Source organism: Gallus gallus, chromosome 1, assembly GCF_016699485.2.
Source record: "Gallus gallus isolate bGalGal1 chromosome 1, bGalGal1.mat.broiler.GRCg7b, whole genome shotgun sequence".
Taxonomy (NCBI): Eukaryota; Metazoa; Chordata; class Aves; order Galliformes; family Phasianidae; genus Gallus; species Gallus gallus.
The window spans coordinates 56,729,387-56,755,546 of NC_052532.1; the positions used below are offsets into that span (position 1 = coordinate 56,729,387).

Below are 26,160 nucleotides of genomic sequence, written 5' to 3' on the forward strand. Positions count from 1 at the left end.
AAGTGGCTCACTGGATGAGGGCAGAGGAAAAGAAATCACGTGCACCTTTCCTCACCCAAAGAACAAAAACTGCACAGGTGGCAACAATGACAGCTGAGACAATTCCCACTTTTGTATATACACTAAAGTCAGGAGTGGGTGCCGGAAAGAATGCAGTAGGCATGCCCCAGATGCAATTCACTCTTCAACTCTTTAGACCTGAGATTTCCTTGTTGTAAAATAAGGGTGGTCACAGAGAAACACTAATCAGAGAGGTCAGAAAATACTGAATGACAAAGGCAAAGAAAAAAACCAAAACAACAGAACATTGTGTTAGTTGCATTTTTACATCACAATTGAGATATTCTGAATGCTTTGTGCTACTGCAGAGCTGCCAAACAGAGGTTACAATGGCGATCTGTTACAGAAGATTAAAAAATTATTGTAATGATTCACAATGTACTTTCATTGGTTTTCATCACATCAAGACCTGTAAAGGAAGGGGTGAAGAGGAAGTACCCACCTTAGACGTAATGTTTGCTAGAAGTAAGATAAAGTACAATCAGAGAATGACGTGACAAAACAGACATCAAAAACACTGACATGTGACAAAATAAGCAATTAAATCAGCCATCCAGTCCACATGATTTACTTTTATAATCGCTGAAGGAACCCAAATAGAAAGTAGCTAAGATGCTCTCAGAAGCATTCACTTCTTAGGGCAGTTTGTGTTCCAAATACCAAATTTTAAGAGTTCAGAATCATCTAAGGCTGTATATTTATGTTCAGACTGCTGGCTGAAATCTTGGTTAAGTACAGATTAATGGAAGACAACAATACACAGCTTACCTGGAAAGTATGTTTTGGAGAAAAGACACATATCAGTAACAGAATGAAGAACTTACGAATGTATGTCAAGAAAGTAGTGTGCAAAGAAAGCAACATAAAAATTCTGGAGTGCTTATTCAAACTGATAGAAAGCTGAAACAAGTACCATATATGAAGTACTAACACAGACCAGAAATCATCTCTGAAACAAAGACAAGCAGAGTTAGAATGTCGTCTTCCTTTTAACAGTTTTATATGAAACATAAAAAGAATCCAATCTTTTGCAGCTAATTAATTATGCAAGCATGAGAGAGATAGTTGGTACCCTATTTCTAGTAGGACTTTGTTTCTACTGTGGACTGTGGCAAGACTCATGAATAGGCATCAAATATATTCCAAGGAATACTAGTAAGCTCTGAACTTTGCATAAGAAGAAATTTTTAAGAGTTAGAAAAAACTCAAGAATAAGACTGATTATCAGAAGGGGAATAAAATGAAAACTTGGGACCAAAATATAACTAAAACTTTAAACAGCACTACAAAGAACTGCAAGGAATATCCCAATATGGTAAATGAGCAACAAAACTGTAAACGCGTTTAGGCCAAAATGTTCAACATATGACAATAAAGTGCATATTCTGAATGACTGTAGATCAAAAAAAAGGGAAGGGAGAAAGGGAAGATTTCTGATGATAAGTTAAGCCTTTGGCTTAAGGAAAAAAAAGGAAAGAAAAAGATTCCAGGACAAGTAATAGAATGGATAAAGCAGAAAAAACACTATCATATAGCTCAACTGAACTCTCCTTTAGAGTACTCTATCACACCTTTTTCAAGAAAAACACTGCTACAAAGTTAGAAGGGGCAAAAATTCGTGTTTAAACAGTGAGCCACAATTAGAAAAAATAACATTCATAATCGATCCACAAGAACTACTCATTTCAATCCTAGGAAACTGGAAATTCCTAAAATTAAATCAATAAAACTTTTAAGAGGAAATGTAAGCCTCCACCAAAATATATGAGAAGGCAAATGATTTGACAAGACAGAAAAGATAGGATATGCACATAATCAGCTAAATACCCAAATACTGAAGATTAATACAAGCAATGCTAACACAGAAGCTCATATTTTCTGGTTCATTTGAGGGCTGAGTACTACCATATATGACATAACATTGTATGAGTCTCAGGTTTGACCCGCACAGTTTGGCTGCGCAAATATACCTACAAGCAGCCAAATCACTGTCCATTTCTAACTCTTGTTTATTTTGCAAGCTGTGGGCAAAGCAATGAACTCGCAAGCATCTAGTTGACTTTTTTTTCTGTTTTCTGTACTGCCCCACAAACGATTCCCCTAGTTTTGTCACCTTTCTGATACAGGTTTCGCACATATTTACAGACATTCAGAGGCATACGCTATATACTGTCAGAAACTTTCATCTTGTCATGAGTATGTGATTTGCAATCAAGCTTTAAAAAAGAAAAATTGCTGTAAATGTACATGTTGGCATTGCTTGGGTGATTTTTGATGATTTTTGTTTGTTTGTTTGCTTTGGGTGGGTTTTCTTTTTTTTTGTTGTTGTTGTTGTTGTTATTATCTTGGTAATTACTGAATTTTAAAAGAACCAGTCTATCTTCATGTAAAGGGTAAATATAAGCATATATGTTTCCAGAGACTGGGAGGAATACTCCAAAAATAGTATGAATGAAAGCTAAAAGATTAAGCTAACATACTGTGAATACAAAAATAAATAAATAAATAACATCTTAACTTGTCTTCCTCCCATCCACCAAAAGTACCTTGCTCACTTTGCCAGATCTCTCATAACACTGGGTCACCATTTAGAACCCAAATCTTGGCATGATACACAAAGTTATCTTACTTGACCTGTTCAAAGGCACGTTTCTACAGACATTATCTCTTGGCTGAAAGCCCAGTAAGAACAATGGAAGGCAGCAGCCCGTTTATAGAAACAGGTAGTTCCCTTATGGAATTCTCATCAGAAGAAAAATTTCTCCCTCTCTGTAAACCTTCAGATTAGGTAAAATAACATAACCAGAAGTAGGTGATTCCTTATAGGGAGGTCTGCAGACTCTTACCATTCAATAACAAATTAGTGAAAGCCCTGAGTGCTCAATCTCCGGAAGAATCTCAACGTTCACCTCTAGTTCTAAATATGTTCCTTAGATTTAGATGCCCGCTGCCAAATTATTGATGTATCAAGTAAGAACAACAATTTTGAAGAAAATCTACCACTTCTGTGTATGATTTGATCTTCAATTCAAGTGTAAAACTTAGTTTAATTTTTCAAGTGGATAAACACAACATTATGCCTAACCTTTACCCAATAAGCCATTTGCCTCTTTTGTTCATGAGTACATAGGAGGATCTCCCCCTTGTGATTTTTAAATATTGTCCTCTGTGACCCATGGAAACAAGTCAAAGATTACAAACTGCTTTGTTAGCAAAAATAATTAAATATTTTACCGGGCTGACAATGGACTCATAAACATTGTTACAGATGTGCAGGAAACCAAGGGAACTGTAGGTCTCTAGAGGTGGTTTTTTTTTTTTTTTTTTTAAATTCATCTTATAAACATCAATCTTAGCTTCCTAATACATATCCTCTCAGGCTCTGGTAAGACCTTCAGTGAAAGTATGCGAATTTCCTAACTAAACAGAGTTAAACAAGAGCTGAATTTTGACCATATTCAGGCACTGCTACTGAAATTAAGTACTGAAAACAGGCATTTTCTATTGATAATTCACTAACGGACTTTGTGATCAGCACTGCTGAACACCTAGCAGAAAGACTTGAGATTACAGAAAGGCTAGCAAAGACTAACTCCTAGTGATGAATGGTTTAGATACAAAGTACTGGAAAGAGGAGTTAAAGTGTTTTATGGTCAATATTGAATTACTCCTCAACCTTGCATAACTGAAAATGTTGAAAGCATTAAGATTCCGTTAATGCTAAGTTTGTTTCTTTGCCTGCATGGAATAAACCTATTCATTAGGCAAATTGTACAAAATTGTACCATCAAGTAAGTAGCCACCAAATGGAATAGAAAAGAAGAAAGATGGGGGGTCGATACCAGATGCATTTTTATTCTCACGAGTGAATGATATGATAAATTTTGATTAAAAAATAAAAAAAAAAAAATCAGCATTCCTATGTTATGGGACTGACCATCATAAACCTTACTTTCAAATAATATCTAGAACACCAATTAAACCTCCACTCTGAAAGATGCTGTACACAGTATCCAAAATGGCACCAATGTAAAATGATTAGCTTTACTTTCAACTCTACACTGTTGTTAGCATCTTCAGTAGAATAATAATATCTAGTAACACTTGATAAACCCATTATTGCAATTTTTAACACTACTTTCTTCGATCTGTTATTTTATCCTCTCTGTACTTCAGGAAAATTTCAGTCAGATATCACAATATTAGACCCTCCTTAAGAACATCAAAATGTTGAATTGAAAGGGCTTAGAGACAAGCTTACTGTTCAGTGGTTTTTGGGCATCTGCATTCCCTTCTCCTTCAAATCCTGAGGTCTGATCTTCTCTCTTAACAGTCACCTTTTTCGACCTTGTTCTGTCATCTTCATCTTCACTATCTGCTGTGTAAAGACTTCGATCTGTAAATGGACGTCTTTCATCCCTGTCTCACAAGAAAAATAATATATTATTCTTACAAATGCAAAGCAATTGTCCTCTCTTCCTTCATTATTTATAGGACATCACTGAGACAATAACAGGAACATTCTCTTATATTCAACTCTTGGTTCTGAAGTGCACATACTCCCATTTTGCACCCTGGGCAATTGTAACTAACAACCAGGTGCAAAGCTTTACACCAAAATATCTTTAATTAAAATTACTTTATTACAGTGACCCAAGTGAGGAACTGAATGAAATGCCATAGGAAAGAAGCTTGCAAAGCATCTCCTACTCTTCACTCCCTAACTGTGACTCCACTAGGGGACAGCAAACACAATAGTCAACATATTTCTTCTATATTTTCCACATGAATCTTACCGGTAAAAGGAACCTCAGAGCAACAGAAACAGAAAATAAACACTATCATTATAAAAATGGCATGTTCTGGTCCATAATGACTAGGAATAAGTGATTCCCAATCAACTCTTTGTACCTAATGATTCTTCCATTTGACAGCACAAGGCGAAGATCATTGTCCTTTGTTCGCCAGTCAGGTACTGTAGAAGACGGTTGAAAGGGCTTGTTAAATCTCCCATTCAGTTTCGAGTTTGCTATGTCCTACAGAAGTAAAAACACTATTGATTAGTGTTAGTTTCTATAAATTAGATGGCTTTTTCTGCACACTATGAAAGCTTCAACTCAACACCAGGATGGTTCTACTTTCCTGAAAACCAACTGAAGAAAGCTTAGACAAAACATGTTTAGATAGAAGATGCAGTTTGCTGTTTCTTCCTTTTCCTTGAATCATCTACAGTTTTGTGAAGCATCAGTATTAACTGCAAAATCTCTACAATGCTCTTTTTGGCTTTCCTTTGGAGAAGCTGGGCTGGGAACTGATAAAGCAACTCCTGGATTAGCTGCCTGTTCTCCAGAATTAGTATTCCAGCATTTACTCATAGTACAGCAAAATGTTCATAATGGAAAGTAACCTGCCTAAAGAAAAACTTTCTAGGCTGAAAGATATTTATTTTTGACACAAACTCTTAAAGAATGAAATGACAGGTTTATGTGCTAAACAAGGAATGAAGGCAGTAGTTTTCATGTTTTTGGTTTTTTTAAACAATACAGAACAGTATTTTTCTACACTAAGTGACAATGACTGATAATCCTAAACATTTTAAATACACAACTGCACAGGTCTATTATTTGTGCTAAAACTGAAGCTCAGCTTCTTTTCTTTGGGAGCTGAATGTATGCCTCTTGTTTTTGTCTTATAAAGGTCAATAGGTCTCGACACAGTTGTCTGCATTTCTCATTCTCAGAAAACTACTTATTTCCTTTCAGAAGGTTACTTATTTCCATACTCATGCTCTTTCTCCCATTTCTGCTTCTATTTTTTGAAACGAGGCCATCAAATCTGAAAAGATAATATATCAAGAGACTACATTTTCCTTATTCAGTCTGTGATGGTGTTGAAATACAACTAATCAGTTAACAGAACCACACTAGAGACCAAGGCAGTCTTAGGCTTACTGGAAGGAAGGCACAGTCATAGAGCAAACAGAAACATAAAGAAAAAACGAAGCTCATCAAAAATTACAGTAACTGAACTATCATAAACAGTTACCTAAAAGTACACAGAGAAGCAAGTCTGGCCCAGAGCTTCACAGAACCAAAGCTTTGAAAGGTCCACTTTCTGCTCAGAACAGATTCAAAGTAGCACCTAATAGCTACAGCAGTCTTAATTCAAAAACTGTACATGCAATACATGATGGATTCAGGGCGTTTTTGGAAAAAAAAAGAAGTTGAAGGAATGTCCACAAAAAAGTACCAAGGAAGAGAGAAAGTTCTATGAGGAGAACTATCTACCCATAGCTCATACGGCAAAGATTAATAGGCTGCTTTCTTTATGTACATTAAAACCTTTTCCCTTTCAAAAAAATGTCAGAAATTATTCTATTCTGGCTCTGTTTTTCTTTTATATAACACAGTACTTGCCTCCTCCCACGGTGACATCTCCAGCCTTTTCAGTACCTCTCTTGTGTGGAGTTCTAAGATATCTAGATTAGAAGGAGTTTTGGTAGCATGGTCTCGCAGTTTCCTCACCCTTCGTCTCGAGTGGTGAGGAGAAGCTGTTTCATGTGAAGACCGTGAAGCTGAACACACACCAAGAATTCCCTGAGTTTTCACTGGTTTGTTGTTTTCCTCCTTTAATTAAAAAACAATAAAAAATAAAAAAAATTAAGTGCTGCTACCCATTCCTCTAATGAAATGTAAGTTATATAAATAAAATGTTAAGAACTTTTAGAGAAGTATTACATATTTGCTATGCATTTGCTATACAGGGCTTAGTTATATACTTCTTTGTCCCCACATGGGGCTTTTAAGCTTCCCCATAACAGAACTCAGCACCAACATATAGGGTTTTTTTTTGTGAAGGCAGGGTAGGGTATATTTGTACTACACCCAATAGATTAGTATTGTCCTCAGTTTTCAGAACTCTTTTCACATGGAAATGTAGTTTCAAGAACTGATATTAAGGAATAAAGGAGCAAAACTGCTACATTGGAGGGCATGAGGAGCAAAAAAAATCCTAAAACACTGACTATACAACAAACAGGGACAAAGCACAAGAAAGTGAGCCTTCCTCTTTTGAGATGACAGCTGGACCACAACTAACAGACAAGGGGCTGGAAGAATAGAATACAGACAGAATTTCAAAGGAACTTAAAACATTCATAGTTATTGCTCTAAGCAGTTATAAGTGGGTTCAGTTTAGAAATACCAATCTACAAATAACTTCCCCGTTAACACTGTATGAGTTTTTTCACTTATTTTAAACAATTACATAAAACATCCTCACCATACTTTGTCTCAAATACCAACAGCATGGTATTTCCAACAGTTTTCTCCTAATCTTTTATTAGAAAACAAACATTAAAATAAATACAAAGGTGAATATAATCAGCAAAGGTCCTGATTCTAAGATTTTCCTACAGAGTTTAAGGTTGCCTCCAGTCTTACCTCTACGGAACGAATCACTTTTGAGAGCTCTTTTATGAGATGTCCAGGCCTAATGTTGTCTGGAATTTCAAAGGCATGTTCTGTTACAAGCTGCATGCAAAGGATGAAGATAATTAATTAAGCAGAGGTAGTATAAAATAAACAAAACTACAGGAAAAAGAAATCAAAGGAAGAGACCTGATTAATTTAATTACTACAGCAAACTGCCAGGACAGAAATACACAAACCAAAGCTTCCAGTCCAAGATTTAGAAGGCAGCAGATACCCCTCAATGTGTGATGTTCAGGATATATAAGGGGGCTCAAGGTTACCCATCCCACAGTTTGTCTAAGAAACTCCAAAGAAGTGGTAATACAAAGTCATTCTGGTATTTGCTTCATTTTCTTTCCTCATAATTAACTTTTTTTTAATTCCCTTTCAGCACAGTCAGTATAGAGACACACTTAGGAAAATAATTAAAGAACTTCAGAAACAGAATTCCTCTATGAAATAATACATCCTGAATAGCAAATGAAGAACGAGAAACCAACAAGCAGATTTTAGACATCTGCCTCATGTTTCACTTTTTAAATGACCTTCTTAACTTATTTAAAACATGGTAGGTTGGAAAAAGCAATTCAAAATCATTCCTTATAAAAACAACTTGGAAAGCTATAAGCGTTTGTTTCTTTTAATCCTCTGAAATAGTACATGAGCACAGACAGATCTACTATATATTTATCACCAATCTGAGCAAGTCTAAAGTCTCTACATTTAGACCTAGTAAAACAAGTTTTGTATTTTGTATCTAGTTTAAATTTGCCCCAAGGCACACCTAGTTAAAATGAAACAGACGAAACACTCACACATTGAACAGACTAACATGAACTCCAGTATCCCCTCAATTAACTATTGTAATGGAAAAATGTCCCACAAACACTTTCAGCTATCCACACTTCAAAAATGAGGTTTAGCAGCACAATTATTGCTAGAAGCAAATTGGTACTGTAAACATACTTCACTGCATCTGGCTTCCTCTCAGTCATTAATAACCAATCGTAAGTACAATCATGATATATTCATTTCAGTATCATTAATGCTACAGGCAAGATAAAACCTGCTGCTATTATTTACCACTGTTCATTCTCCAGTGCATCACCTTTACACCTTCATACTTGGGAACACAGCACCTCTGACGTCAGATAAGTTCTCCAAAAAATTAGTAGTAATTTTAGGACCACTCAGTCCTTTCAACATAAGGACTCTCCCAAAGAGCCTTCCTGTCCATGATGACTGCAAGAGGAAGTGACTCTGATACAATCTTCCAAAACACTGACTGGAAAGTTTCACTGGTTTAAAAATACCGACAAGCCTCTCTGAAGTAAACACAGTTTGAATCAGAAGAAATGGATTATTTCACAGCTAAAACATGAGTACTTTGAGCTAAGGAAGTTCCATTTGCAATCTCACTTGTTTGCTTCTATAAAAGGTATCTCTTTACACCAAAGCCTTCTCAACTAAGCTCTGTCAAAATAATTATGGGAAAAAAAAAAAATCCAACCAAGCAACTTAAATATGGCAATAAACTCAAATTGATATCTAAGCAGGTAAAGTACATGGTGGGGAAAAAAACCTGCGATACATTCAAGTCAAGAAATCATTTCACAGAATCACAGAATCGCAGAACGGCCTGGGTTGAAAAGGAACCCAAAGACCATCTAGTTTCAACCCCCCTGCCATGGGCAGGGTTGCCAACCACTAGACCACTCTGCCAGGAGCTACTTATAAATGAAATGTTGGGAAAAAAAAAAAAAAAAAAAAAAAACAACCAGGAGATCAAGACAAATATATATATGTATATTCAAATAGTTCTGGTAGGCACACGAATCCACCAATATTTATAAATTACCATCACAGTTAAGCATACTGATAACATAAAAACACATTCAAGCACCCATCCTTTGAAAAAAAAAATCATTTTTAATTTTAAAAAGAGCTATTAAAAAAAAACCCGCAAGAGGACAGTTACCCCAAATAATCTCACTGGTACATGGATCAAACATCTTAAAAATAGAATCTGAGGCCTGCTGCTTATGTAAGTTGGAAGGAAGCCAGAGCTACAATCCAAGAGATCAGATGACTGGATAGGTCATCATCTTTATTGTGCATATTAACTAACTTGCAGACTGGCGCTCTGCACCAGACAAATGAGAAGATACATATATCAATAAAAACCTTGCACGACCTGAATTCAAATCAAGACATGAAAACTAAAAATATTTTAGCATCACTCCATCTCTATTCTCAGCCTTTTGTAACTCTAGGCAGTTTTAAAACATTGCAGAAATGAAGATAATGCCGCTTTGGTGAAGATGAGTTTCAAATGCCCCAACAAGCAGCTCAAAGCGATTCACCAGCACAATTCACTTATCTTAAAATGACTTAGATCATGAGAGCAATGTGAAACTTTGTGAGCAGTGTTCCTATCACGATAATCCTGAGTATTCATTTTTCATTTCTTTCTCAGAATTTGCTTGAGATGCAAGTCATAAGCAGATGATAAGCACCGCACAAAGCTCTCCTTGTCCTCCACTTCATACAACTACAGACCCACCACACACATGGCCTGCTGGAAGGACAGCATCAGCTCACTTATGAAGCCATAGCTAGAAGGCAAGCTGGTGGGGAGCAGACCACATTCTGAACAGATCACGAAGGCTGTGCAGTATCCTCACAACTGAAGTGTTTGTTCAGACAGTGGTTTGGGAATACTCACTGGTCTCACTTAATAGGCAGCCAGAATGCAGCTTCTTCAATTATCTTTTTTCCCCACAGGAAAGTAGGAAATACACAACATTCTAGACAAACTATTATTCAAAACAATTAACTACTAGGTACTGCTGGAGAAGAGTACTGCAGTGCTTGTGAAATCTATAAAAGAGGAAATCCAATCCAACTTCAGGTAAAAATCAAGACTTATATGAGTTATGTTTGGTCTCATTTATCAGCAAGACATATTACACAGCTTGCTTATTATTCATGGCATAGATGCAGAGATAGTTTACTTTCACAGGTGGTTTAATATCTCAGGCTCAACCTGTTGTAAATACTGCTATACTGCTTATTAGATATGTTTGACCCAGAATGGCACCAATAAAGGGACACTGGAGAACCAACTCTGAAGCGTTACAGTGCAACAGTAAAGATATACCCTGTCATCAGTAATGCTATACAGGCTGGAGTTGAGCTGATTCCACTCAGAGTAAACGGTTCGCATTTGCATCTCATGATCACTTCCACGAAACTGACTGTGTTGGATACTGCACACTGCAAATACAATATCTGCTGTGATTTAAGTTCTCTTACAAGAACTTGAGGGCAGAAAACCCAAACAAATCTCCAAGAGACAGTTCAAGTCATGATGGCCAACAACAAATCAGAATTAATAAGCTCAGTCAGAACCAAACTGGCTTTGTGGACAGCATTTTCCCAAAAGCACAAGTTCCAAGAGGCCTTATTAGCTCAGGCACATGAAAAATACACATGGAGTCAGGCCTGGTCCAGTGCTGTGCCAAAGCAAATAAGCCTTCCTAGAGAGCAGCAGCAAAGCCAAGGTAGACAACACACCAACAATTTTACAAGCCAGCTCTACTCTAATGAAGTTAATATTCTCCTCAATCAAAACTGACTTTTCAACAGTGTAGGTATACCTGAGATGTACTCTCCAAAGCATTCACATTAGTGGAAAACCCTAAATACCACAGCATTCTGTACTTCCATTGCCTCAGACAAGGATGAATTGACTGTATAAACAAAAGGCTCAATGACCTTTCTAGAATTTTTACCCCATGCTGAGATAAAGCAAGACTCTGTTTCTACCAGCTATCGTACAAGAACTTACAGGGCTAAAACATCATCATTAGCATCACACAATATAAAATTTTCATGACTCTTCCCCAGGTCAGCAGCACATACTCTCCATAGTCTTTCATTACTCATTAACTGAAAAATAATTGTAAGTATGACAAGGACACAGATCTTCAATTACTTCTAAATACAGTCAGAGTTCACCATAACAGCAAACAAAACCACTTGCACTTACCTCTTTTTTCATCCATAATTTTAAAGCAGTAAGTAAAGCCTTCACTCCTTGCACTAAATAGCTTGGAGGCTGGAAACCATCTTCTCTCAGTTCTAAAAAGGACACAGACACCAACACAAACACACTAAGTGAAAACAGTAGAATGATACCTATCCTTCAGCCCATAAAGCTGCCATTATGCAACAGTCCAAAAAATGCAAGCAAATGAAATACTACATTCTGTATTTGCATGAATACTCAAAAATAAAAAACAAAACAAAAAGTTCTGCTTCCAAACCAGTTTTCCAATACAGTTCCTACTTCTTAAAGGGTGTGAGAAGGAATAGCAAGGCCTTTGAGCTGAGCTGCAGGCTAAGTCCAACTGCCCGCTAGGTGACTTGATACAATACAGCACTACAGATTGGATTTCTTCAATATTTTTTATTTTTTTACTGCAGCTGAAAAAACAGACTGTGTTATATAAGACTAATCAAAACTAATCAGCATTGTATTGATGCACAAACCATTTCTTCTAAAGTCCCTAGAACGGCAGAGAAAAATTTATGTGACTGCCATGAAACTCAGCATCGTAATATACTCCTTGCCCATGAAAAGACAAAACCAAAAGTTGTATGACTTTTTGTTATCCTTTCATTAAAAAAAAAGACAGGAAGATATAGCATGCCAGTTTTGCTTACTGACCTAAACTTCACGAAGTACTACTAAAAATCATGTGCTCAATGTATTACAAACTGGTATTTGCCATCACATTTCAGAATGGAACTGGTACCATTATCAAATAATCCTTATTTAAAAACAAAGGATTCTGACCGGTTAACATTTAACAGACGTGATACTTGATGCCAAAGCCCAACTTAACCATCACTCTAGCAATGGAAGACTAAATCCTGAATTTTCACAGTAAACCACAGATTAAAAATAACATGAAATTAAGCTTCATAACCCTCACTTAAAACATAAGCTATGTGTCACAAGAGGCTCCTCGTCTACCTACTCAAGCAAGGAGTCACATGATAAAAGAGGGGAAGAGATGAAACGCATAGCTTCATCTCTAGGTAACTCAGGAACATATGTCCCACTGATTTTCCAGCAGGAATACGACTCCTACTTTTTCTGACACATTTGTAAATTTTAATTACCCAAATGTGAGACCAACCAAAGAAAACTTGCAAGTTTTTTTTTTTTTTTTCCTCATGGCTGAAAGGATAACAGATACTTTTCAATACTGTTTTCACCTTATAAAAAGGTTATGTGAGAAATCTCTTTCAGAGCAGAGGCTAAATTCAGCAGGCTCCTCTGAAGGCATATTTATTTGAAATATGTAATTTGAAATATGATACTTATTAATAAGATTAAACAAAGCAGTTAGAAAGGTGAGACATTTGATACAAAGAAAGTGAAGTCAGCACTCAGGCTCAATTACGTATGGGTATAGGTAACAAAAATTAATAGACTAGATGAGGAAGTTTGAAAAGGACTGGAAACTGTCAAGAATCAGTGCCTTTTGAGGTGTCTACTGTTAAACACCAATATAAATTACTTAACACTGCTCACAGGAACTGGTATATCTTTCCTTCAAAAACACTTATGGATGCCTTTCCTTTGACAAGAAGGAGCAGAAGACAACAGGTAACTTGACTGAAAAGGTCAAAGAAAATCATAGAAATGCAAGAAAACCCTTACATTCAACTGTAAAGCCACCATGAAGCAGCTCACAGATATAAATCAGTGGCATCGCTTAGGGAGTCATCTACTGAAAGAAGGACAGAAAGGCTTCCAAAGGATATTTGAAGGTCTTAAATGATATGGGAGAAGCCTACTGTAAAAAGTGACAACATTGAAATTGTACTGGCCTTAACAAGGTCGTTTCGGGTAGTGGGAGATTAATCCTATCTGTCTGGTAGTATAATTGCACTGTGCCAGAGTCTCAGATATTCTGGATTATCAGGGTATCTTCATTAGCCAGATACACCACTAGCATTGGATAAAAAACACTAATAAACAATTCAAAGGTTCCAGAAGCTTGCTATAAAATGCTAGTTACACGCATCAGCATGTACACCACAAATTCTGAACAGCTCTAGTTACCCTAAGAAAGCTTTAAACCCCAAAGTCATTTTCAGAAATATCTTGTACTAAAGCCTGGACAAAGACTTGTTAGATCTAGAACTGAAACAGTACAGCATTTACTACAATGTGGCTTAAAAAAAAAATGTGACTTTGAAGAAGAAAAATAATCAACCAACCCCCCCCCCCTCCCCCCTCCACAAGAAAAAAACCAAACCCACAAATTACTATCCGGCTTTTCAGCTCAAAACATTTCATCTGTTCAAACAGCAGCGACATAATTTTCTCCACTGTCAATGAAACATAAAAGCAGACACATGTATACCATAAAAAGTAAGACAAGGATTACCTTTTAATGTTTCCAGTAAGTTTTTGGCCACAAACCAACAGATGGCTTCAAAGAAAGGAAATTTGAAAAGATCTGGGGTTTTTAGCCTCTTCTCCATTTCGTAACACCTGAACAAACAGAAACATTAACTAAAAGCATTCATGTCACCCAACTTATTTTTTAACTATGTAATTATTCAAATTGATATAATGTCCAAAGTAAAATAAAATAAGCACGGCCATGTTAAATAAAAAAAGTCAAGTACAACATAGTTAAACCCCAACAAGACCACAGACAAGATTCAACTCTGGTCTCATCCAGGCTCTGACCTTATCAAGTTTGACTGCTGCACTTCTAAGAATAAAGTTGGACTTCATAAAACTAGGATACAAACCCAGTGTGTGATCTTTTAACAGATGGAATTTTATCAGGATTCCACTGTAATAAATAAAAACAATATGTTTAGAAGACAGCTCCACATCTTGGACAAAAACTAAACACAGCTGCCCTTTGAGCAATGCTGACTTGAGGATGCTCATTTCAACTCAGTGTTGCACACCTGGGCTTGCTCAGTTTTGGTTTATTTATTCATACTAGCCTCCAAAGTAATGGGGCTGGGGGGTGAGGTTTACTTTGTTTTTAATTAAATTATGCATACCCTTCAGTTTTGAAACGAACTTTGCAGAAATGAAATAAGAGTAGGTGGTGGATACAGTCTAATTGAAAATGCCACTATCGTCTGCTTTGAGAGCCTGTACCCATTTGATCCTGGTTACAAGCACAAAGAAAAATATCTATTAAAAGCATATCCTATTTACTGAGGAAAAGGTATAGTAAGAGATGAGACTAACCTGAGCTGCATGCCAATATTGAGGTTGTGTAAAAAGTTTCCTCCAAAAGCCATACAATCCTGAGATGTGAGCACAGCGTGAATCCAGCCTGATAGGAAAGGTTGAGGAACTTAGTACGTACATATAGACTACTTTAAGAAAGACTGTTTTTAAATACTTGCACGTACATACTAAAAAGGATAGGAAATAGGGGGGAAAAAGAGGGAGAGGAAGAAGAAAAAAGGTAGGGGAAAAAGAAAAAAAGAGATGGAAAAGGAAAAGGAACAAATAGTAATCCATATGTTGTTAAAAACAGGACAACATGTTTCAGAAATCTAGTTGGACTGCCGTTCAGTAAAGGAGTTGTGAACATAAGAGGATCTTCAAGAGATTTTGACTGGGTGGAAGTTGAGAGGACAGAACAGCACACATTTCTCAAGTAAAAGATTCCCCAAAGTTCTCCTTCCAGTGAACAATAATGGAATTACTATAGAAAAGCCATATTGAGCAGAAGACAAATTAAGACAAATAAAAATTATATTCCTTTTCATGTTTACATATTGCTTACATAACTCAACTATTAGCACAACACAAAAAAAAAAACAACCATCATTTAGTAGTGCTGTAAGAATCCAGAAGTAGTTCTATACATTATTAATAAATACAGCCCTCCGAATTCCAGTGAAATTATGATCAATTTAAAACCCAGTCTAGATATTCTCAGAATACTAATTTGTCATATAATTGAAATATTGTCCCTATAAACTCTACCATTCAATATGGCAAAGCATGACCAACGCTACACTATCAATCCAGCTGATTGCTACTGGATAATTTCAATTAAGTGCACAAAGGAACATATTAGCTTCCTAATTAAAAATTTGCACTGAAGATTTATATTGTGCATTTTTAATGTAAATAAGCTAAAAATATGCACACAGACTTGTTCTTATTTAACATGCATACAGATCTTTCAAAAGAGCAGTTGGTCACACATTTGCAGATTACTTTATGTTTTGACTGAGAATAGGCAACATGTATAAACTGAGAAAGCTCCTCAGCTTGATGCAAGATCAGACCAAATCACAACTAACTATATATTGCTAACGAGCACTAAATCCATGCCCTCATTCAGCTAAAAACCACCAATTTTAGTTTTTGGGTACCACACACAGAAAGAAAGATCTGAAACTAGCAATTACGTTGAGTCAGCAGCACGCCTGCTGTATTGCCTGTGTAGGAAATTTCAGCCTTTCATATACCATTCTATAGAGTACAGTGGCACAAGCAACATATGGGTTGGTGTGCACTGGTTTTGTTGTGTTTGTTTTTAATTAATATTATAAATTGCTTTGTTTTATTTCTGTTCTTTGCAAAGTGCAACACAATGAAGACTGCCTTGTTTTTGCAACTGCATTTTGCCTTTACCATTAGAGTTCCATTTTTTCACTCTTCATAGTACATGAAGGATCAAGGAGGACGTGCATTTCAATTCTATCGCATGCACACCTCCCCAGACACTGACTAAACTATCAATAAATTCTTGACATTACCGCCTCAGCACCAAAGGTTGCTTAAAACTCACACCATTTACTGAGTCTTATGCCATACTCCAATTCTCATGGCATTTGGTTTTGGATTTTTTTCTATTCGAAATTCCAGGATAAAACAAATACAGATAACGTAATGTGTCATTTTAGGATATCCTTAATTCCTGGTAATTAAACATGTTAAGTCCTAGCAATAAGAGTAAAATCTTACCTGTTGGAACAAATAAAGTGTGTCCTTGCTTTACAACACATTTGTAACATTTGTCAACTTTGTCTCCAAAATATACTTCACTTTGGGTGACAGATGAGCTCCAAGATTCATACAGAGCCAAATTTTCATCAGTGGGCTTGATCAAATAGAATATCTTTTCACCCTATTAAACAAAAGCATCAAATAAATAAATGCATGTCCTCCTGGCCAGACAGTACAACCTCTGAGTCATTTGCACTAAACACAACTGACATAAATGGTAGAATTCTGTAGTTCTACTAAGAAACACTGGTGTCTCCTAACTCAGTGTTCCACAATTGTAAGTTGCCTGAAATCTGTCAATAGGACAGTAGCCAATAAGGATAAGGGGAAGGAGAAGCATGCATCTTGTAATGTAAAAAACACTCAACACTAATTGTCACTGATTTTCAGTTAATTCATTTTTTAATAAATACTACTACCTTACTGTGAAACCTACTAACCAGTTAAAATGGTCAGCCAACCAATTATAGTACTGAAGTCACCAACAGTGTGCTGAAATACATGCATGAAAATGAGACACCAACGACCACTAATTCACTTTCAAACTCCTCACCCGTCCTTTCAAGTACAGAATTTCACTCTAAAGAGGTGATAATGCCATGACAGAAAGCTGCACACTGAGTAAATCATACATCATACAACCATAAACCAAAAAGCCTTCATACCCAGAGAACGTGGTACCAAACTGAAGTTCCTCCGAAATCGATATGAAAATCAGTATAGCTGTCCTGGACACCCATCAAGCAATACTTCTGAACAAAAGGCTTAGGGAAGACAGAATCATCTGGCCAATAATTTTCCACCCATGAAAGCTTTCTGGCAATATCTGGTACTTCCACTAACTCAGACATCCTTTAAGAAAGCAAAAAATTAAATACATAAATAAGACTAAGAGCAAGTGCCCCTAGTTTTTGTTTTTGTTTCAAATGGCAGCATTAAATGCATGTTTCCTACAAAATTATTACTTATGAATTAGTAAAACTATTTGATACCCATATTACATCACAGTAGCTGTCCACATAAAATATGCAGCCTCTTAACTTTAGTGCCAAAGACATTACATCCATATACATACTGTTCACCTTTGTGAAAACCACTTCCTACATTCAAGAAATTGCAGTCAATACTCACTTCGTGTCCGAGAATTCCAGGCTGATCACGTTCAACACTTTTGGTCGGTCAGGATTTGTGAAATATTTAATATAATTATGGAGCTTCATTTTACTGTCTGCTTGTCTTGCTACATCTATTACATCTATCACTTTGTCACCACCTGTAAAAATAGGATTACTTTCTTAATCCTATCACAGGTAAAAAGAATTATTTAATGTGTTCAAGAGCAATTTCACTTTTTGCTAGCTTTTATCAATGTATTTCTGCACAAAACCTCTGCTACTATCAGCATTCTTGTGGAACAAAGATTGGTATAAACCAACTTTTAACTAGGTCAAGCTTTAATTGTTATTGTCAGCTAAAGACACAACTGAGAACAGTGTACAAATAAATCCTCTTTCCCATGGTCAACAAAAAATAAAAAGAACTATACAGAATCACTGCAACTGGTAAAAATAATAACAATTGGGTTTGTGGCTTTCACTGGTAAGAATAGTATAGAGAACTTGAATTTTGAATATTTAACTCACTTGAATATTTACCACAATGACCACAAATGATTCTTCACAAATAACAAATTTTACTACTCACAACTTGTAGCTTTTAGCAAGCTGCACTGAACTTTTGACATAATTGACCGATAGCATTTTTATATTGAAAACTATGCAGATACTCATAAACATCCTACACTCTCATCCTTTCATACACGCATAGCTTTTAAGCACACGCATCTTAATAATTCAATGAAATTACCAAGGCAAGCTTCGTTTGTAAAGATAACACAAATATACACATCACATATTTAAAGTTAAATATGTAGAACTAGACAAGCAAGAAGTAACCTTTAGCCAAAATAAAGGAGTAATGACAAAATTATAATAGTAATTGTATTATATGCATTTAGTTATACAGGGGTCATATCTGAAAATTAATTCTGGAATGCATCATGATGCACGTTTATTAATACATTTACTTTAAAATTAAAAATCAGCACAATCTTGACAAATCCTATTTGGAATAGTATTTATACAGATTTCTTATTTTTAATTTCAATAACAAAAAGGTAAATCTGCAGCATTTCTGTTTTTTCCCTAAACCAGAGAACCCAGCAGGGCAAAATATATGCATAGTAATGAGATGATCAAACTTTCCTCTGAATCTGAACTGACAGTTTTCCAAAAGATAAGCTTCAGAAATATCAAAACAACAATTACACTTTGATGCAGAATACATTAGTGTTTATAGTCATCGTAACAGCAACAGTATTTCTTATACTATATGTTTCCTCTATTCTGTTGCCATGGTAAAATTCTGATAGACAGACGTTCTACTTTTAGTACTCAGAATTATATGAAGTTCTCATAAGAACAAAGACCCATGCACAGACTTCTCAACAGTACTGATTACTACAGCAAACTTCATGCTCAAAATGATTCAGTCTATGTACTGCACACTTGCATGAAGTTGAAATGATTAAAGACTATCAAGAGATCAGGTAAGAAAGAAATTGTCGGGAGCTCTGGCTCTCTCACCAAAGGAGGCCACAGTGGGAAGGTTTCCAGAAAGATTTATTTAGTTTGAAAAAGCCAATTCACTGAGCTCAAAACATGTTTTGCAATATCCTGACCCATGATTCATCTTTATCAATCTTAAGAGTGATTCATTCGATTCTCACAAAATGGACAATCCTGTAGCATAACAAAAACATCACTCTACATTCATCTTGCACCAAAGTCAAGACACTTGGAAGTTGAAAAATAATGGTGTTCTCCCATCACATATCTACATAAACAAAATTCAACTTGGTAGCTTAACTGTACTCTTCTGGTAAGGAGTACTTAGTTTATAATACATATTTAGCACCCCAGAAGTTCTTAGAATCATGTAAATATTTATTTTACTTTACAGAGCAGATCATTTGCACTTATTCCACAGTGACCCTTACCTACATAGCGTTCCACATCTAAAACAGAGAAAGTTGGTGGAGGAAGTCTGAGCCCCAGGCCATCTAATTTAGGAACCATAATAGGTACATCAAACCCATGTTTCTCCAAGTATCTTTGTGTAAGTTGGCTTCCATGCATTTTCAAAATGACTTCATCAGCGCTAACAAACAAGAAATTATGGAATATTAGCAGAAGCACATCCTCCGAACGCTACTGAAAAAAAAGTCACAAACTCAAGGAGGACTGGTTGAAATGGCTGCATTTGAACCCTCCCAAAAATTAAACCCCATACTACTATCAAATTAAACATCTGACTGTAAGATAAATAAAGCAATATAACCCCCTAATGAAATATTTATTGTTACACATAACCTGATAACTCACTGTATTTCAGTGTTATTTAACATAGTAGTTTAAAAGGATGAAAAAAAGAATTATCAGAGAAAATATTAAAATACTGTTGATAACAACAACAGAAAGTCCTTTAAAAGAGTTATAAGCTATAATACATTTAAGTGTGAAAAACAACCATACAGATGATTCTGCTACAATCAAGTTTCTCTACTTTCCTCTGAAGCATGAGAGAACAGGTAGACTACTAACACACATAAGTGTTCTATGTTATCTGGAATGAAACAACTGAGGAGTAATTTCCCATTCTCTCCTTACCTGGACCGTAGAGACAGACAATATTCTGACAGTGGTGCAAAAAAAAAAAAAAAACAACAACAACAAAAGCCACTCATGCTGCTGCATCCACTCTACCTCGCAGAGGGAAACTGACAGACTGGAGCACTGGGTGATCAGCAACAGCTGAAGTTCAACAAAGGAAAACGCCAGGTGCTGCAGCTGGAACGGAGTAATGCTGGGCACAGGCATAGACTGGGAGATGAAGTGGCTAGAGAGCAGCCCTGAGGAAAGGGATCAGGGACTGATAAGAACAGTGGAAGGGGTGAGAATTCTAAAGGAGGAGGAAGTCATCTTAGGCCTTTGTTTTTTCACCAAAATGTGAAAGTGAGCTTCTGTACCTTGGGAAAGAGCGAGCCCGCAGCTGTTTAACAAAGGTCCGTGTTCCAGCCTGCACCGGTTTGGAGCCATCATCCAACTCCGTGTAGTCATGTCTGTGCCAGTTCCTTCTCTTTTTCACTACAAGTTTCAAAAGGATTACACTTTGAATTAGTTAAATCAGATGGCTCAGATTAACAGTCACTCTGTCAGTGAACCAGGCATGCCTCAACCGCATCACAAAGATTAACAAACTTTATTGTTTATACAGGTGAAACTATCCATCTGCAAAAAATGAAACCTTCAGAACACCTGACAATAATCACTTACACTTCTAGTACTGGTGTTCTCCAATGGAAAAGGCACATGTTATACACAATGATTCAAAATTCCATACTCAGTGCAGAATAAGGAAAGTATACAGTAACTGCCTGAAATTTATCCAAATCTCAAGTCAATGAAACTACAGTTTTAATTTCCTAAATCTCACTTTTTTAAATAAAGAGAAGAATCCTATCTCTTCAAGATCCTTACACTTCTTCCTCTTATGCGTTAACATAGAATTAATATGACCTCTTCTCACTGCGCTATCTGACCACAGGAACCTAACTACATACGATCTGATTATACTGTTATTCACTACCACAATCTGTTTGAAACAAAAACACCTTTTTTTTTATCCACTACTTATTTTCCATAAGCCTTTTGGGTATAAGCTATCCGAGCAGGTACAGTCCTTACTCTGCAAGTACAATACTTATAATGCAAGCATTATGCCCCAAAACAATGAACTTCTGAGTTGCTTCAAGCTGTGATTGACTATGGCAAAATATTCATAAAGAACAAATAATAAAATCAATGTTATGTCATAGTTTTGGAAGTCTGATAATCCAGTAGTAACTAAATAGCATTTTTAACAGCTTCTTCTATTTACAGGGCCAATGAAAAAGAACAACTCAACATTTTCATAAAAACTGTTGTGATGGACTCCATTGAAAAACAACAGATACTAGAACTAAAACTTTAATGCTGCTTCTGCAGAAACATCAGTGGCTTATATAGGAATAGCTAACACCTTACAGCCACTGCACAACAAAGCTATTCCTACTGACAAGCTGTTTTCCACAGAAGTGACAAAATGTACCCCTTGGAAGACATTTAGGAGAATGAAGTGACATTTATAGCTGTTTGCTACCCTCACAATCAGTGCTGAAGAGTCTGCTAATGAGCCAACTATCCAAATACAGTAAAACTTCATAAATAACCGAGCCAAGTTTATGAAGTTTTCAAAGCCATTTTCTCATTCATAAATAATAATACAAGAAATTAGTGGCTAATGTTAATTTGCAACAGAGTAGCTTCTCATAAATTTACTGCTGTTGAAACATCTCATTAAGGCTGTAAGATGACAGGGCTGCTTAAGAGATCATGCAGCACAAAACAAACTTTTTAAAGTCTGACCTTCCAACACTTGAAAAACAGAAATTAAAGTTCCTCTGCTTAGTACCTGTAACGTAACATACATCATGCTGCCATAAATAAGAGAATGCTAAAAAACATAGAACGATAATGAAAACTTTCTCTTATGTTCTGCGGCTTAACAATTCCTTAAGACATTATAATAACAGCTGCAAGAAAAAATATCTGACATTAAAATAAATTAAAAAAAAAAGTTAAAAGACATAAAGAACTGCCTTCCCTCACTCCCAAGTCCCTCAAAACTAGTGGAAGGAAAGCATTAACCCTTGTTGTTCCTGAAAAATGAGGCACAACCTGCAGTGACAATGCTATAAATACGCACCAAAAGCACACTACAGAGTTACAGAGGGGTTACAAAGAAAAGGACAGGAGTGCATGGAAATTTTTCACGAAAAGCAAACAGAAATTTATTTCTAAATTATGTTCCTTATACATTCAAAACAGTGGGCTGATAACTGTACCTAGCTTAGGCAAACTCTATCCCTCGCCTGCCCGCACTTGTCTGTTTGCCTCGGACATCATACAGAGACTTAAAAAGGGAACCACCAAGAAGCACTCACATCTGTACAACCAGGCCCAGAGTCTAGAATATGAAGTTGTAAATAAAAGATGCGCTTTTCACTTACATACATAATTTCATACGTTCGAAGCAGTGCAGCATTATTGCAACATTTGAAGTCATAAAACATCAGCCTCTCCCAACTCTAAAGCATGCCAACGTCCAAACCACGAACTATCAAAGATTTGATTCTGACAGTCTAGCTGAGTACAATTAATGAAATTGCAGGTGAAGACGTATTTCAACATATCACTTCTGCTTGGGGAAACAAGTGATATGTCTGAACCTTCTACTAAATCTAGACTATCTTCTCACTTGAGGCAATATGGAGTAGTAAGGATAATTTTTACTACAGATTCTTGTCTTTTGATAAAGCTATCCAACACAGAAAGGACTCTTATTTCACTGTCAGATTGCCGCAGGTGAAACAGAGCTAGCACGAGAGCTAGAAGTCTCTGCATTACAAGAAAGGTTATTCACAGGGATCGAGAGGATAGTGAAGCATATTAGTTCTGCCAAACCAAAAGGATAAAGTTCCAAACTTCCAAGATTTTTATTATTTTTTAAGTCTGATATGAACCCCTCCCCTTCTATTGTTCCTCCCAGCTGCAGTATTCCATACACACACATACACACAGCTCCCCCTACTCCAGCCCCCCCCCAAAAAACAGGCAGAAACGTGGAAAAATATATGGCTGATATTTGTGTTCTTATTTACAGAAGACACAAACGGATTTGTAACTGAAAAAGACAACTATAATAATAAAACTACCAGCATGTAAAAGAGTGTTCAACTTACGTTTTAGCCCCCAACCTGAAGGTAGCTAATATTGAAGGCATTGAATATAACCGACGTACAAGATATTTATCATACAACATATTTTAATTACATCAATAATTGAAACGAATCACTTTGTTCATACTCCACAAGACTACCAGTGAGTGTGCAGTGATTTAAAATGATCATTTCTAAATGGAAAATTCAGCTTTGCAGAGATTCTAGTTCTTTAGTTGGCTACATATTGTTACAAGGTCTTCAAGCAAAGACAAAACATGTAATAAAGAAACACAAATGCCCACAGTGTGTGGACACTAAGCATACATAAATATTTTTCAGGTTTAAACATGGAAACTGGACAGGCAAAACTCACTATCACATTACTTCATTTGAGAACTGAAGTTGTGGGGGAAACCGAAGGAGTCAGATTAAAGAGTCCTTGCAGTAGCTACAAAAAGACAAAAATATTTTCTTCCTAAATCCAGCGTTACAATCTTTCTACTTCAGATCTCTTCTCCTACTGAATGGAGAACCAGAGAGGTCTCTCTTGACTCCACATTCACTTCTGGCAACTCATAAAATTCCATGAGGGATATGGTGTAATTGTGCTTACATACCAGATACCTGGAATACATGGCTGTGTAATTCTCAAGGACATAAAGGAAAAACAGACAGCAATTCCAGCTCCAATTCTCAAACTTCACTGGACTGTTATGGAATACAGCTCTTAAACATCAAGAAAGCAAAGAAAGCTAACTTGAACATTTCTCAAGGTTGCCTTCCTAGGTATCAGAACCTTGATGATTAAAATACAGAAATCTTAAGCAGTCTTTTGGAACTTCTTGCTTTTTTGTTTGTTTGTTTTTTAATAGCATATCATACATGCAGTAGGAGAAAGCATCACTACCTGCAATTGATTTTTCCTTTTTTTCTCTTTTGATGATGAATTCCGAATTTCTGTTTCTCTCTCAGCCAAGTACAGATTGCTTCCTCTTAGCTCTGTACACTTTGATTTCTCTTATCTATAGCTGTGGCTTATATTTTATTCTATCTGCACCTTCAGATCAAGGAGACTCTCTCAAGAAAAGACAGCTTGTAGGTTTTGTTGTTGTTATCGTCATTGTTGTTTTTTATCAGTTCAAAGTTAGTCACAGAACCAGTAACTCCTAAATAATCAAACTCATCTTGGATGTTCCTCTGAACGGCCTTTTTTTCAACTGTACTTGGAGAGAAAACATTAAAACTGTAAAATAAAACCTGAATAACGCATACTTACTTAGAGAAGGTCCATGAAGAACTGCGCAGTTGGGACAATGGTATAGATCAATGTCAACAGCATGATGCTCCTCTACCCCAACACAGCTGCAATGATATTTTTTAAATGTTAATGAGAATACATGCAAGATTTATTTTTCAGGCTAAAAAATAATTGCATCTCAAGTCTTCACTAGAACATGCTTAGTTTACAAAATCATAATGAGCTACCAAACTATCTTAACTACTGGGTTGCCACATAAATTTTAAGTAATAATTTGTTTATCACTGAAAGGAGAATGCCATTTAAAGCAACAAAAAAGGAACCAGGAATTAAGTTACTTTAAAAATGAGTCCACAATATATATCAATACCTCCTACCCCCACAAAAATCTGTCTTTGATTCTGAGTACAGTAAGAAGCGTACACAAAATCACTCGATCAATTCTCTCTTCATAAAACAATGAAGCCTACATGCTGTCAATTTGCAGAAGATATCATGAGGTCTTTTTTCTATATATTTTTTCTTTTTTCTACAAGAAGTACATAACTGACTCTTACCTCCAAGACAGTGAATAATACTTTAGCATGCTCCCTGAAATTTTTACCCTACTGGTACTAGGGAAGTAAGTTATACGAATGATCACACAAATCATACAGTAGTAACATTCTTGTAGTTTTAAAAATCCCATTTGTAGTAATATTTTCTTGGTGAAATTTTTGCCTGTTTAAACAGCCAAAGCGTGACTGCAGACATTCCTAATAGTCACGATAAAATACCTAATCTGCTATCTAAACAACACTACTTTAAGGCCAAAAGAGGCACAAACTTTTGGAAGCTGAAATAGTAGAGATGAACTGGAGAAGCCAGGCTCTTGCAGAGAGCTCTCAAGAAAAAAAATCCCAACTTGCTTGTAGAATCCAAATCCTGACACAGTTCTCTCTCTAAGAAGTTCCTTGAAGCTTAGAAAATAGCTGACTTTATAATTGAGAAACAAGACTACAACGTTGAATATTTACACCACGTTTACATATTTCTATTTAATGTATTCAAGGAACGTGAGAACTTGAACATTACTACATTCAGGTAGCCGCTTCATATCAAAAGTGTAATGAGAGCCAAAACACTGAAGCTTTGAAAGGATCCATCTCCAAGTAATCTTCTCTCTAGCTGCATAGTGCCAAAACTGCTGACAGATCCAATAAACGTCAGTAGATACTACTAACACAACATACTAGTCAAGCATCCAAAGGGTACCAATGAGCCAGTCGAATATGAAAAGTACCTCTCAATGAGAAGTACATCATTCTGAATTCTCTGTCAACAGCTTCAGCTGTTTCTTCCACTTATCCACTCACGAAACGCCACATGTAAATTAAGTTATATAGCTTTTTATATGTACACTGTTCTAAAA

General features: G+C 36.1%; 1 protein-coding gene across 3 annotated transcripts in view; it reads right to left on the bottom strand.

Moving 5' to 3' along the window:
* The window catches only part of KDM7A (lysine demethylase 7A), a 59,249-nt gene that overhangs the window by 12,030 nt on the left and 21,059 nt on the right, over window positions 1-26,160 (bottom strand). For all 3 annotated transcript variants that reach the window (XM_015287467.4, XM_015287459.4, XM_046910118.1), the window contains exons 2-14: window positions 24,768-24,853; window positions 20,699-20,816; window positions 19,670-19,830; window positions 17,743-17,884; window positions 17,277-17,463; window positions 16,570-16,732; window positions 14,830-14,917; window positions 14,000-14,106; window positions 11,584-11,675; window positions 7,503-7,592; window positions 6,477-6,686; window positions 4,972-5,096; window positions 4,322-4,479 (exon numbers count right to left, since the gene is read on the bottom strand). In XM_015287467.4, the coding sequence (XP_015142953.2) occupies window positions 4,322-4,479; window positions 4,972-5,096; window positions 6,477-6,686; window positions 7,503-7,592; window positions 11,584-11,675; window positions 14,000-14,106; window positions 14,830-14,917; window positions 16,570-16,732; window positions 17,277-17,463; window positions 17,743-17,884; window positions 19,670-19,830; window positions 20,699-20,816; window positions 24,768-24,853 (1,727 nt within the window). The remainder of the gene's footprint in view (window positions 1-4,321; window positions 4,480-4,971; window positions 5,097-6,476; window positions 6,687-7,502; window positions 7,593-11,583; window positions 11,676-13,999; window positions 14,107-14,829; window positions 14,918-16,569; window positions 16,733-17,276; window positions 17,464-17,742; window positions 17,885-19,669; window positions 19,831-20,698; window positions 20,817-24,767; window positions 24,854-26,160) is intronic.